This window comes from Mustelus asterias, chromosome 17 (genome assembly GCF_964213995.1).
Source record: "Mustelus asterias chromosome 17, sMusAst1.hap1.1, whole genome shotgun sequence".
NCBI classification, from domain to species: domain Eukaryota; kingdom Metazoa; phylum Chordata; class Chondrichthyes; order Carcharhiniformes; family Triakidae; genus Mustelus; species Mustelus asterias.
In genome coordinates this window covers 19,575,755-19,591,167 of record NC_135817.1, presented here as the reverse complement: position 1 = coordinate 19,591,167, position 15,413 = coordinate 19,575,755, and the positions used below count along the sequence as shown (strand labels likewise).

The 15,413-nt window shown below is 41.6% G+C and overlaps 1 protein-coding gene across 2 annotated transcripts in view; it reads left to right on the top strand.

Moving 5' to 3' along the window:
• Positions 1-15,413, top strand: part of LOC144506361 (rho GTPase-activating protein 6-like) — a 725,901-nt gene that overhangs the window by 683,819 nt on the left and 26,669 nt on the right. For both annotated transcript variants that reach the window (XM_078232372.1, XM_078232373.1), the window contains exon 10: positions 11,503-11,600. In XM_078232372.1, coding sequence (XP_078088498.1) covers positions 11,503-11,600 — 98 coding nt within the window. The remainder of the gene's footprint in view (positions 1-11,502; positions 11,601-15,413) is intronic.

The following is a 15,413-nucleotide window of genomic DNA, read 5'->3' as shown; positions in this document are numbered from 1 at the left end:
CCTGTGTTGCTGCCTCAGACTTACCATAAATCACACCTACCTGTGTTTTATGTTGCAAACTGACTTGACTTTGTGCATTGAAGGCTGTCTGTAGTTCTTAATTTGCACTTTTAAGGTGCAGCAATGAGCTATTACAGTATATTTTGTTTGGCGGTATCCATAAGTGTTGATATCTGGACATCTCTGTTTTGTGCAGGGTTCACTGTGCCTAGGAAATTACCACCTCCATCTGTGACAACTTACTACTAACAGTTTAGTAAAGATTGTGATCCCTTTTTTGTAGACTGTCTCAATCAAATCAATATTATATTGGCTAAATGTAAATTAAATGAAGATTTGTACAAGTTTTTTTAAAGAAAGGTTTGATGAAGGCTTCGTAAGAGAATAAAACTGCTGATCAAATTTGATAGGCTACAAACATTTCTCATTCTGATATATTTTAATACTAGTCATAGAAAAATGGTCTGAGGTGGTTATGGCAGCAGAAGAGTTGAAAGTCACTACCAAATGTCACGAGAAACAGTAAATTAGCAGACACACAGAGTGAGATGAAAGTTAATGCTAAATAATTCTGAATGCCCTGACCCAGAAATTGGTATGTGATTTGGCTGAAGTACTTTATGCGGAAAACATTGTGAAATAATGAGGGAAACGTCAAATACCAGAAAAATATAGGAGGAGTGGAAGGAGGATAGATGGATATATCTTCAGTGGAACATGTAGAGGTTGAGATGAAGTGACTTTTTTTTATAACCAGGGCTGTTGGTACTAGAGAAATGAAAGCTTTTTGTTTCATCTGCTTTGTGGTGCTAAAAATCCTCTAAGGTCAAGACCAGTATAAAAGAAAGAACTTGCATTTATATGGCAACCTTCACTGCCTCAGGACAGCCCAAAGCCCTTGCGGCCAGTGACCTACTTGTTGAAGTGCAGTCACAATTGTAATGTAGGAAACCTGTCAACGAGTGTGCACACAGCTAGATCCCACAGTCAGCAATAAGATAATGACCAAAGAAACTGTCTAGTGTAATAAAATGGAAAAAATGTAAGCAGCGTCTGTGGAGAAAGAGAGAGAAACAGAGTTAACGTTTCAGGCTGATGACCTTTCTCATCTATCTAATGATGATGTTTACTCTGTTTCTTTCTCTATAAATGCTGCCTGGCCTACTGAATATTTCCAGCATTTTCCATTTTATTTTAGGTTTCCAGTGTTTTGCAGTATTTTGCTGTTAGAACCATAGAAACATAGAAAATAGGAGCATGAGTAGGTCATTTGGCACCTCAAGCCTGCTCCGCCATTCAATATGACCATGGCTTGTCCTTTATCTTGAAACCACACTCCCACACTCTTCCTGTACACCTTGATGTCTTTAGAGTCAAGATATTTTATCTATTTACTTCTTAAACATATTCAGTGACTTGGCCTTCTGTGGCAGAGAATACCACGAGAATACCACCCTGTAGATGAAGACGTTTTTCCTCTTCTCGGTTCTAAATAGCTTACACCACATCCTGAGAATGTGACCTCTTGTTGTAGACCCTCCAGCCAGAGGAAATAACATCCCTGCATTCAGTATGTCCAACCCTGTCAGAATTATATATGTTTCAGTTAGATCCCCCCCTCATTCTTCTAAATTTCATTGGATCGACTAGGCCTGTATTCAATCTGTCTTCATATCCCAGGAATCAGTCTGGTGAAACTTCGTTGCACGCCTCCATGGCAAATATATTTTTTCTTGGATAAGGAGACCAAAAGGACCCAATATTCCAGTTGTGGTCTCACCAAGGCCCTGTACTCAAGTCCCCTTGCAGTTGGCCTTCAGGCCAACATACCATTTGCTTCCCTAACTGCTTGTTGTACCTGCGTGCTTGCTTTCAGTAACTGGTGTACAAGGACATCCCGGTCCCTTCGTCCATCAACATTTTCCAATCTATCACCATTTAAATAAATCTCTGCCATTTTATTTCTCGTTCCGAAGTGGATAACTTCAAATGTATCCACATTATATTTTAATTTTCCCAACATTGACTGGGACAGCCATAGTATTAGAGGGTTGGATGGAGAGAAATTTGTTGAGTGTATTCAGAAGGAATTTCTCATTCAGTATGTGGATGGCCCGACTAGAGAGGGGGAAAAACTTGACCTCCTCTTGGGAAATAAGGAAGGGCAGGTGACAGAAGTGTTAGCGAGGGATCACTTTGGGACCAGTGACCATAATTCTATTAGTTTTAAGATAGCTATGGAGAAGGATAGGTCTGTCCCAAAAGTTAATATTCTAAATTGGGGCAAGGCCAATTTTGATGGCATCAGGCAGGAACTTTCAAAAGAGGCACATGACGTGCATAGGCAGCTGGGATCAAGTGAATCTCTTGACGAGTCTAAGGGGTGTAGGAGTAGAGTTAAGAGAGAAATCAGGAGAGCAAAAAGGGGACGTGAAATTGTTTTGGCAGATAAGGCAAAGGAGAATCCAAAGAGCATCTACAGATACACAAAGGGCAAAAGAGTAACAAGGGAGAGAGAGGGGCCTCTTAAGGATCAACAAGGTCATCTATGTGTGGATCCACAAGAGATGGGTGAGATCCTAAATGAATATTTCTCATCAGTATTTACTGTTGAGAAAAGCATGGATGTGAGGGAACTTGGGGAATTAAATATTGATGTCTTGAGTGTACATATTACAGAGAAGGAGGTGCTGGAAGTCTTAAAGAGCATCAAGGTAGATAAATCTGCGGGACCTGATGAGGTATATTCCAGGACGTTGTGGGAGGCTAGCGAGGAAATTGTGGGTCCCCTAGCCAAGATATTTGAATCATCGATAGTCACGGGTGAGGTGCCTGAAGATTGGAGAGTTTGGAAATGTTGTGCCTTTGTTTAAAAAGGGCTGCAGGGAAAAGCCTGGGAACTACAGGCCAGTGAGCCTCACATCTGTGGTGAGTAAATTGTTGGAAGGTATTTTGAGAGACAGGATCTACAAGCATTTAGAGATGCAAGGACTGATTAGGGACAGTCAGCATGGCTTTGAGAGTGGAAAATCATGTCTCACAAATTTAATTGAGTTTTTTGAAGGGGTAACCAAGAAGGTAGATGAGGGCAGTGCAGTTGATGTTGTCTACATGGACTTCAGCAAGGCCTTTGACAAGGTACCGCATGGTAGGTTGTTACATAGACCTCACGGGATCCAGGGTGAGGTATCTAAATGGATACAAAATTGGCTTCTTGACAGAAGCCAGAGGGTGGTTGTAGAGAGTTCATAGAAATCATAGAATCATAGAAACCCTACAGTGCAGAAGAAGGCCATTCGGCCCATCGAGTCTGCACCGACCACAATCCCACCCAGGCCCTACCCCCACATATTTACCCGCTAATCCCTCTAACCTACGCATCACAGGACTCTAAGGGGCAATTTTTAACCTGGCCAATCAACCTAACCCGCACATCTTTGGACTGTGGGAGGAAACCGGAGCACCCGGAGGAAACCCACGCAGACACGAGGAGAATGTGCAAACTCCACACAGACAGTGACCCAAGCCAGGAATCGAACCCGGGACCCTGGAGCTGTGAAGCAGCAGTGCTAACCACTGTGCTACCGTGCTGCCCATTGTTTTTCAAACTGGAGGCCTGTGACCAGCGGTGTGCCTCAGGGATCAGTGCTGGGCCCACTGTTATTTTTCATTTATTTTAATGATTTGGATGAGAATATAGGGGGCATAAGTTTGCAGATGACACCAAGATTGGTGGCATAGTGGACAGTGAAGAAGGTTATCTCCAATTACAACGGGATCTTGATCAATTGGGCCAGTGGGCTGACGAATGGCAGATGGAGTTTAATTTAGACAAATGCGAGATAATGTATTTTGGTAGATTGAACCAGGGCAGGACTTACTCAGTTAATGGTAGGGCGTTGGGGAGAGGCACAGAACAAAGAGATCTAGGGGTACATGTTCATAGCTCCTTGAAAGTGGAGTCACAGGTGGACAGAATGGTGAAGAAGGCATTCGGCATGTTTGGTTTCATCGGTCAGAACATTGAATACAGGAGTTGGGACGTCTTGTTAAAGTTGTACAAGACATTGGTAAGGCCACACTTGGAATACTGTGTACAATTCTGGTCACCCTATTACAGAAAGGATATTATTAAACTAGAAAGAGTGCAGAAAAGATTTACTAGGATGCTACCGGGACTTGATGGATTGAGTTATAAGGAGAGGCTGAATAGACTGGGACTTTTTTCTCTGGAGCGTAGGAGGCTGAGGGGTGACCTTATAGAGGTCTATAAAATAATGAGGGGCATAGGCAAGGTAGATAGTCAATATCTTTTCCCAAAGGTAGGGGAGTCTAAAACTAGAGGGCATAGGTTTAAGGTGAGAGGGGAGAGATACAAAAGTGTCCAGAGGGGCAATTTTTTCACAGAGGGTGGTGAGTGTCTGGAACAAGCTGCCAGAGGTAGTAGTAGAGGCGGGTACAATTTTATCTTTTAAAAAGCATTTAGATAGTTACATCGGTACGATGGGTATAGAGGTATATGGACCAAATGCGGGCAATTGGGATTAGTTTAGGGGTTTAAAAAAAAAGGGCGGCATGGACAAGTTGGGCCGAAGGGCCTGTTTCCATGCTGTAGACCTCTATGACTCTATCTGCCATGTATTTGCCCACTCACTCAACTTGTCTGCATCACCTTGAAGCTTCTTCTTATCCTCCTCAGCACTTACATTCCCACCAAGTTTTGCATCATCAGAAATTTGAGATACTACATTTGATTCCTTCATCCAAAAATTGACATATATTGTGAATGTGTGAGGCCCAAGCACTGACCCCTGCAGGACCTCCCTAGTCACCATCCATCACTTCAAAAAGAACCATTTATTCGTACTCTGTTTCCTGTCTGATAACTAATTCTCAATTCATGCCGATATATTACGCCCAATCCCATGTGCTTTAACCTCTTATGCAGTACTTTATCAAAAACTTTCTGAAAATCCAAATACATCACATCCACTGGTCTCCCTTATCTAATCTGCTAGTTACATCCTCAAAAACTCCAGTAGGTTTGTCAAATATGATTTTCCTTTCATAAATTCATGTTGAATTTGTTTAACCACATTAATATTTTCTAAGTGTCCTGTTATCATATCCTTTATAATACACTCTAGCATTTTCCCTATTACTGATATTAGACTAACTGGTCTGTAATTCCCTGTTTACTCCCTCACTCTTTTAAATAGCAGGGTTACATTTTCCACTCGCCAATCTGCTGGACTATTCCTGAATCTACAGAGTAAGAACCAACGCATCCACTACTTCCCTGGCCATCTCCTTTAGTACACCGGAATGTAGGTTATCAAGCCCTGGGGATTTATAGGCTTTGAGTCTCAATATTTTTCCCAGCACTTTTTTTTAGTAATACTAATTTCCTTTAATTCCTCCTTTTCACTCGACCCTTGGTCTTCTAGCATTTCTGCTAAATTATTTCCTCCATGAAGACAGAACTAAAGTAGCTGGTTCATTGTGGGGCGGCACAGTGGTTAGCACTGCTGCTTCACAGCTCCAGGGACCTGGGTTCGAATCCCGACTAGGGTCGCTGTCTGTGTGGAGTTTTCACATTCTCCCTGTGTCTGCGTGGGTTTCCTCCCACAGTCCAAAGATGTGCGGGCTAGGTTGATTGGCCATTCTAAATTGCCCCTTAGTGTCCCGGGATACATAGGTTAGAGGGGTTAGTGGGTAAATGTCTAAGGATATGTGGATAGGGCCTTGGTGGGATTGTGGTTGGTGCAGACTTGATGGGCCAAATGGCCTCTTTCTGCATTGTAGGATTCTATGATTGTTCTACCATTTCCTGGTTCTCTATTATAAATTCTTCCATTTAAGATTGTAAGGGACCTACATCACTTTTGTTTTCTTTTTGCATACTTTTGTATCATTTGAAAGATGGCAGCTCTGACAGCACTCCCTCAATGACAGACATGTTGGAATGGATTGCATCAATAATTTGCAAGAATTGGACTTGAACGCCAACCTGCTGACTGAGAGGCAACAATGTTATTACGAAGCCATAGCTGACACCTGTAGAGAAAAAAGCTGAAAAAGCTTCATCATCTTTGTCTAGACTGTATGTCATATGTCCATCTGCTGAAGGCCACCTCCATGGCACTGGTGTTCTATCTGTATTCACCACATATTGTTTCTCCTTGATGCAATTTCTGATTTTAGTACAAATAGTAAGTTTACCCTGTAGTCACATTCTTGATCAGAACTGGAGTTGTGACCCCTCAAGTTGCACTTCTGGTTGACCCTCACCTGGAGTATCATGTCTAATTCTAGGAACTGCATTTAGGAAGGATGTAAAGGCTTCAGATGAAGGAATTCCAGGAATGAGGGAATTCAGTTCCCTGGATAGATTGGAGAAGCTGGGATTGTTATGCTCAGAGAAACGAGGGTCAAGAGAAGGTTTGTTAGAGGTGTTCAAAATAATGAGGTGTCTAGTCAGAATAGGTAGAGATAAATTGTTGCCATTGGTGGAAGGACCAAGAACCAGTGGACACAGATTTAAGGTGACAGACGAAGAAACCAGTGGTGATATCAGTAAAAGATTTTACAGTTAGTGGTTAGTGCCTGAGATCCACAATGCTGGAGGCAGATTCAATCATGGCTTTCAAAGTGGAATTTGATCAGCACCTGGGGAGAGAGAACTTGCAGATCAACAGCATAAAAGTGGAGATGTGGGACTAACTGAGTTACTTTGGCAAAAAAATTGGCATAGGGACAAAGGACTGAATGGCCTCCTTCTGTGCTGTAACCATTCTATGATTCTTCCTTTATTGTTCAAAAGTTGAGATAATTCATCTGATTAATTTGTGTTATTTTTGGATAGTGGTCAATGGGCATTTTGCTAATTTACATTTTCCCTTTGATAATACAATGAGTAATACTCTATACTCACTACATTGTTCTGCATCACACTAGTCTAAATGGTACAAGCGTACTTTGCTTGCTTAATTATTCATAATAAACTCTGCAGAAAAATGAATGCTTAACCACTTATGCAAGTACAGTTTCTTATACTAAATCGTAGACCTAATTGGCTAATTATCTTATTAAACAATGGTGCTGTTCATGGCTTAGCCACTGAAACTAGTGAAAGCAATACTCATTCTATTCTAACAACCTCGGCAACATTCCCTTGAACAATCTATCGTGACCCAAATGTAACAACGTCAGTAAATGCCAACTGCATTTGCAACAGACTTGGTCAGTTAGAAACCAGTTATTTCAAGTCAGCTTAAAACTCTGGCAATGGTGCCCCAGTCACCCCATAAATTCCTGTGACTACCAATGAGGATTGGTGTCTTGATTTGGCAAAACTGTTGTATTGATTAATCAAGCAAGGGTCTGACAATATTCCAGACTCTCATTCATCAGCGGAAAATCATGGTGTTCTCTATCGCCATCGCTGGATATGGCCCTTGTCCCATTGGCAGGACAACCCCATCAGAAGTGGTAAACAGTCAGGGGGTGGGGATTGGCTGTAGGGGTTCTCAAACACATGTGATCTCATGGATTTTGGGTCAGGTCAAATGACACCAAAGAAATCTTGTGCTGATTACCACTTTCCTTATTAAACGAACAAAACTGTACTCTTCCACTTCGAGCCCCATTTGGAGAAAGCATCAAGGCAGGCAAAAGCAGTCAACTGTACTCCGGGTGAGGAACTTCAGTGTCACCAATCTCAGAATCTCACAGTATATGGCCAGGTCTTCTCTTAACAGTGCGAACTCTAGCACCAAAACTATGCTGAACACTAGCATTAACACTGTGCTAAATGGAAGAGACTAAGGGACGAGTAGCCCAAAATTCTGTACCTGTGAGATGCTGTGGACCTTCAGCAGCAGCAAAATTATATGCTACTGCAATCTATAATCTCAAACCCCACCACAACAACTCTGTCAGCATCATCAAGCTAGGACACCAACCATGGCTCAGTAGAGAGTGCAGAATAGCATACCAGGTGTACTGTTGAGCAAAACAGCAATCTAGTAAGGGTGTATCTCAGAACTAACCAAATGCTGAACACCAAAAACAGACTGAGACAGAGCTCAGAATAACTGAATTCCACATCAAGACAACATTCAGCCAAGCCACTTTTGCAAAATTGAGGCCACTGAGGAGGAAATTCTCCAATGGACACAAAGGAAGATGGTCATTAGAGATCAATCATAGCTGCACCAGAACATCATTGCAGGCATTCCTTAAAAGTATTTTTGACCAAACTGTCTTCAGCTGCTTCATCAGTGACCTTCCTTCTGTTTTAAGGTCCAGAGTGCAGCTGCTTCTGGTAATGATACTTCATTAATTACAGCTCTGATCATAAAGCAGCACATGCCAGCCTGCAGCATGACCTGAATAACATCCAGACTTGGGCTGACAAGTAGCAGGGAATGTCCAGTATTGCATTGATCATAACCAGCAGTAAATGGCCCAACAGCCTTCCTGTGATCTTCAATGATGCCACTGCTGAGACCCTGACCATCAGCATCCTGAGGACGGGTTGGAGGTCGAGCTTCACCATTCATTAGGAAGTTAACTGAACAGTCAAATTAAACATAGAACATAGAACAGTACAGCACAGAACAGATCCTTCGGCCCACGATGTTGTGCCGAGCTTTATCTGAATTGCCAACTTAGCTACAAGACCATGACACAGAATGGTTCTCTGTGTGAGATGCTAATTTTTTTAACCTCTCAAAAAAACCCTTCCTGTTATTTGCAAAGCTCAGGTTATGAGGGTGATGGATTATTCATCACATGTCTAGCTTGGTGCAGTTGCGTCAGCATCAAGAAATCTCAACACCATCCAGGACAGAGCAGTTCACTTAATTGGCATAAAAACAGAAAATGCTAAAAATATTCAGCAGGTCAGGCAGCATTTGTGGAGGTAGAAACAGAGGTAATGGGAGCAATTCTCCAAAAAAAGTTCTAAGTGCTGAATTCGCTGGAAAACTGGTGTAAATCACGATTGCTTTTTCAGCTGGAGTTCAGACTAGGTCACAATCATTAAAAGCTCGGGGGCGGGACCAATTCACGCCAGAGTCTGACAGTTCTGGGTCTCTGTTCAAAAATTCTCATCCTTGTTTTCAAATCCTTGCATGACTCTTGTCCCTATATCTAGAGCCATATCCAGCCGTGTAAGTCTCACGACTACTCCGCTCCAATAGTTCTGAAATTTTGCGCCTAATTTTAATCATTCCACTTTTCAGGACTTTCAGTTGCCATGGCTCTAAATTTTGGAATTTCCTCCCCAAACCTCACTTCCTTTAAGATGCAACCTATCTCTTTGATCAAACTTTTGACCAATTGTCCTGACATTTTCTATGGCTTGGTGTCAACATTTTTGTTGATATTCTTGTTAGACATCTGGAGATTTATTTTAAAGGCACTACATAAATGCAGTTTTCTTGGTTCTTATACCTGCTCTTTAGTCCTCTTATTGCCTTTTACTTAGCTCTTTTTGTACTTCTTATAGTTTTTGTAAAACAAGCTAGTTCCTTAAGTTAAGCTAGTTGTTCACTTCAAGTTGTCGGATGTTGAAAACCTTTGTTCTTCCAACCAAAAAGTCTAATTTCGATAAGAATCATGATTGCTCAAAAAGACCCCAATTTAATGATGAAACATTTGCTCAAGCTTCCCTGTTCCCTTGAAGGCGCTGAAATTCACAACTAGCTCAAGCTGCAGTTAAAATAGCAGAGAAATGAAATTGCAGGTGGACTCGTGAAGATTTTGTAGCATATTGTCAAGAGCCATAACGTTTGAATTACACACACTATTACTGGCATCATTACATCAGAAGACATTGTCATAACAAAATATTTTTCATCCACTCAAAAGGCATGCCAGATGTCTTTTTGTGAAGTACATGCTTCTTTACCATGGGTGCATAGTTTAAGTTTAGGGGTGTTGCAGCACAGTGTATTCAGTTTCCCCAAGGAATAGCCTAGCTATTTCATGGATTTATATGTTTTTGACTTGGAGAATTGAGACTGTAGAAAAAGAGCAGAATCAGTCCCCACCCACCCTATTCAAATGGTTCTAACTTTTTTTCAAAAGGAACACAACAATTTGGCAAGATGAAAATTTTGTATTTTACATAGGTTTCCTCCACATAAAAAGCATCTGAAGCTTTCACTTAAATAGCTTGCTTGCATCTCTGATGCTGGACACTTCAAAGTTTTAAAACAATGTTAAACCTAATTGTTTGCAAGTTTCATAACATGTAGGAATCAGCAAGCAAAATAAGCATGTTGCTGGGATACAGGAACTGGGTGAGTTGCAGCTTCTGTATGCAGGGTATCGAACACATGAATATTTGGTTAGTTAGTAAGGGAGAAATCATAAAGAAGTTGCTTTTGTGTATTGCCCCTCGAGACTTCAGAGCACCCCAAAGTTGTTCACAGCCAATTAAACGTAGTTATTTCTAATATAGCAAATGGGCAGCTCTGATAAATGATCAATTTTCTTTTGTTGTTTGCTGAGGGCTAAATATTGGCCAGAACCAGTGGGGGACTAATGCTCTTCTTTCAAATAGTGCAGTGGGATATTATCCACCTGAGCGGGCAGGCGGTGGAGGTTCTCTGTTTAAAATCTGCTTTGAAAGATGGCACCTCATCTAGTGCAGTGGCATTGCACTGAGATATCGGCCTAGATTATTCGGTCAAGTGTCTGAAGTGGGACTTGACCTTCTAACTCAGAAGCAGGTATGCAACTATTGAGCGTACTACTACGTGGTTGGTATGTTTTCCCTAACAGCTCCTCACTTTAATCAAATTTCCAAAGTAGTTACCAGCCAGCTTGTTTGCATGTCCTTCAATTTATCCATCACCCTCCTCAACCAATTTATTGATTTTTGCCTGTTATGTTTTGTTACTACTTGCACCATTTTTCCCTTTGGGAAATAGCGAGGAGGTGTTGGAGGGATTAGGAGTGATTATCAACATGTTGAACTGCACCATGAACTCTTCTTCCATTGCCAACATGACCTGGTGTGAGAGAAAGGACATTTGACATTTGGCATAAGAACGCAAACATCATTCACCCATCTTCACACCTAATCACACCAGATTGCATTCCCTGGCCAAGAGAGCAGGTAGGCGATCTGATCTCTAGCCTCTGCTTCTGCAACACGATTATCTAGTTGTGAGGGGACAGGTGAGACTGGACCTGGAATCTTTGACCACAAAAACTCTTAACTTCTCCCTGTAAGGACCCATCTGCTATCTGCCTGGTGGCTCTTCCAATGAGGAGGGTCAATGATGGGCTCAAACATGCATCTTGCTATGAATCATGTCATCAAGGACCAAGCCTCAAACAGCATAGAGTCTAGATAATTCTAAACATATAAAAGGGTGAAAAGGCAATTGTTTCTAACAATTTTTTAATGTTGCAAGTATCCAAAGTTTCATGCCAAATTTAGAGTACATCCTGTGACTGTAATGTGTGATTTACATTCTTGCTCAGGTACCCCCGGAGCTACAGAATGAGGTGCTGATGAGCTTGCTAGAGACAGATCCAGATGTTGTTGACTACTTGCTGCGGAGGAAAGCATCGCAGTCATCGTGAGTAACTGTTGCCACTATGGGTTCTTTTCAAGACATCATGCTGCTTTTTACCATAGATTAATACATTTCTTTCTACTGACCTCTGCTGTTCATATAGGATATCTGCAAACTAGAATGCACAACCAAGGCAGCAATTCAGTCATTAAGCATTAATCATTTGGAAAATCTCAAGAGGAATCTTGTTTGGTGAAATTTTAATATCTGCATGCATTTGCACTGATTTGTGAAATTTGAATGTAATCTGATTTTTAAAAGTTCAAACCGTATTCATTTCAGTTAGTAGGGTAAAAACAGAAACAGGTGAAAAGTAATAACGTGTAATTTTTTATATAAAATCAATTGGGTGCTTTTTGAAGTGTAGTCACTGTTGTGAGAGAGGAAATACAACAACTAATTTATGCACAGTTAGGTGCCAGAAATGGCAATGAGATAACAGGCTGGACATTCATCCTTGAGGTAGGTAACGGGAGTTAGGAAAATTCCCAGCTCAGCCCTCCATCCCTCCCTCCCTCAGGAGAAAGTGCCCACAAGCACATCCCGTGGGGGAGCGGATACAGGCTATAGCCAGCCAACCTAGGAAAGGTTTGGAGGCAGCCACAGGCGGCTTATAAGGCCTGCGTCAGTACTGTAGGGCTTTGTCCCAATTTTAATGCAAATAGGCCCTTACCCCTCACACACTTTCCATGCCCTCAACCCACCCTCTATGGTCCCTAATTCTTCCCATGCCAAAGTATAGCCCCTTAAGCCCCCTCCCCAATCCCAAGATATGCCCCAAAACAACACGTATGTCCTTCATTCTCCCCATGCCAAGCAATGGCTTTTCCACACCCATTCATCAACTATACATTATGGAACCAATGAACTTTATTGTGACACTGGAATGTGGAAAAAAAACTTTTTAAACAGAGATCATTCATTCATTACTTGCTACTCTTTCAGAAAATAATTCCTTTTTACTGCAGGCCAATAAAAGTGTCAATCAACCAGACCCTTTAAAGTACCAATAGTCAAAATGACAAGCACTTGAAACCTGTTAATCTTGTATAAATATTGTGAGAGCCAGTGAAGCAATGTTTTCCCTCGGGCTCAGATAGTTTAACAGGCTAATGGGCTGTCAGCCAAGCCTCATTTTGTATTCTTGGCATCAAGCTAACAGGTCAGATATATTCATTCTTGGAATATGGGTATCTCTGATCAGGCCAGCATTTATTGCCCAACCCTAGCTGCAATGAGAGTGTTTTCAATGCAATCAAATGGCTTGGTCGGTCACTTCAGAAGGCAATTAAGAGTCTGTCACTTTGGTGCAGTAAGAAGTCTCACAACACCAGATTAAAGTCCAACAGGTTTATTTGGTAGCACAAGCCACAAGCTTTCGGAGCACTGCCCCTTCATCAGGTGAGTGGGAGTTGTGTTCATAAACAGGGCAGATATCGACACAAACTCAATTTACAAGATAATGGTTGGAATGTGAGTCTTTATAGGTAATCAAGTCTTAAAGGTACAGACAATGTGAAGATTCGCATTCCAACCATTATCTTGTAAATTGAGTTTGCGTCAATATATATATCATGTTTGTGAACACAACTCCACTCACCTGATGAAGGGGCAGTGCTCCGAAAGCTTGCGGCTTGCGCTACCAAATAAACCGGTTGGACTTTAACCTGGTGTTGTGAGACTTCTTACTGTGCTTACCCCAGTCCAACGCCGGCATCTCCACACTTTGGTGCAGCACAGGATACACATATTGGCCCACTTGGGTGAGGACAGCATTTTATTAAAATGGTTAGTCCCCATATGGCATGTTTACTTATGCTATTTAATGGCCACTTGATCTCATGGTTAATATGCATGAACTCCTCCAACCTCGGGGAAAACCACCTGCATGAATGTAGCATTTTGTTTTATTTCTTATTCTGTGGTCAATGGCAAGTTTGACAATTTAGTAGCAATTTGAATTGGTTGGAGGCATTTATTTGCTATCAACCCATATCCATTGTCCAACCTTGTGCAACCCTTTACAGCAGCTGAGGGAGGATAGTTTTGTTCCATTGATTTACTCTGGATTGGAATCCAAAAAAAAATGGAAGCCAAAACCATAGATTTCTTCAGAGTTGATTCAAGTGCACAAATTACTTCAAAACGGGTACAAAAAGGCTAATAGAATCATAGAATCACTGCAGTGCAGAAAGAGGCCATTCGGTCCATCGAGTCTGCACCGACCACAATCCCACCTCGGCCCTATTCCCCATAACCCTACTTATTTAGCCTGCCAAAGACCTGACACTAAAGGGCAATTTAGATTGGTCAATCCACCTAACTTGCACATCTTTGGAGTGTGGGAGGAAACCAGAGTATCCGGAGGAAACCCATGCAGTCACAGGGAGAACGTGCAAACTCCACACAGTGACCCAAGCTGGGAATCGAACCCGAGTTCCTGGCACTGTGAGGCAGCAGTGTTAATCACTATGCCACCGCTCCTCCCCGCCTAACCACCCCCCCCCCCTCCCCTCCCCCAACCACCACCTCCTTAAGATGTTGGCATTTACCCCCTGGCTGGATTAATAAAGCAAAGGAAGATGCACTCCAGTCATACAGAGCCTTGGTGAGACCCTGTCTTGAGTACCGTATTCAGGTTTGGTCATTTGGAAGGATATATTGGCCTTGGAGGGTGTGCAGTGCAGATTTGCAGAGTTAAATTATGAGGGAGGAAGTTTAAAATGCCAAACTGATTCAATAAGGTAGGCATGGAGAAGTATTTATTCTGGTGGAGGTATTGAAAATGAAGGGATGTCATCTTAAAAATTGGAACTAGGCCATTTAGGAATGAAATCACAAAGTAATTTTCAAATGAAATATAGTAGAAATCAGAAGTTCTTTTCCCACTAAAGGGCTGCGGATACTCAGAAATATCTAAAAGGTTTTTGGTTGGTATGGGTTTCAAAATATATGAACCAAAGTGGGTAAATGGAGTTCGGGTACAGATCGACCACGAACAGCTTTGAAGGCTGAATGTTCTCGTCCTATGATGTGAATGGAAGGACATAAACTTGTTTTTCTGGATGGAGGGCTTTGATTGGGCCTTTCTCCTTGTAAGAATGAGTTTTGATTTGCAGACCTCAAATTATCAAGGAAAAGATAGAAATTACTGGCTCAGTAATTAATATGGATGCTTTACTTAACAGTCCAAAATAAACAATTTTAAAAATTATATGACCATGTAATTGGTAAATTTCTGATTGTCGATTAACAGCTCTAGTCTTTCACCTCAGGGTTGTGGATTGAGATTCAGCCCAGAATCAAGGAGTGAAATTTTCCTCTCTGTTCTTTGCAAAGGTCCCAAGTGAAACTGAATCATCCCTATCCCTCGTGTGTAGGAAGAAGCAAGCCACAATTCTTCATGATGTATAATTATGGATGAGAGTTTGTGGTCAACTATTATAATTAAGCCATCCAATTATAATGGATTTGTCCATATGAGAGACAAAACAGAGAGCTTTTAGTGAATTTATTGATTATGCAGCTGCTGCGTGCAACTGCTGATAGGTGGACTGATAGGAAAAATACACAAGGTTCAGATTCCTAACACTGATGAGCTCAAAAATAAACAAACATCTTCCTGTTAGAGAAATAAAGTTAAAACTTGTATTTATTGGGCACCTTTACTGATCTCAAGACATCCCAAAACAGTTCACAAGAAATGAATTAGTTTTGAATTGTAGTTATTGTTATAATGTGGATAAACTTGGCAGGCAACATTCCCACAGCAAGATCCCACTGGCAATGGAATGAATGACCGGAAAATTTGTGTTA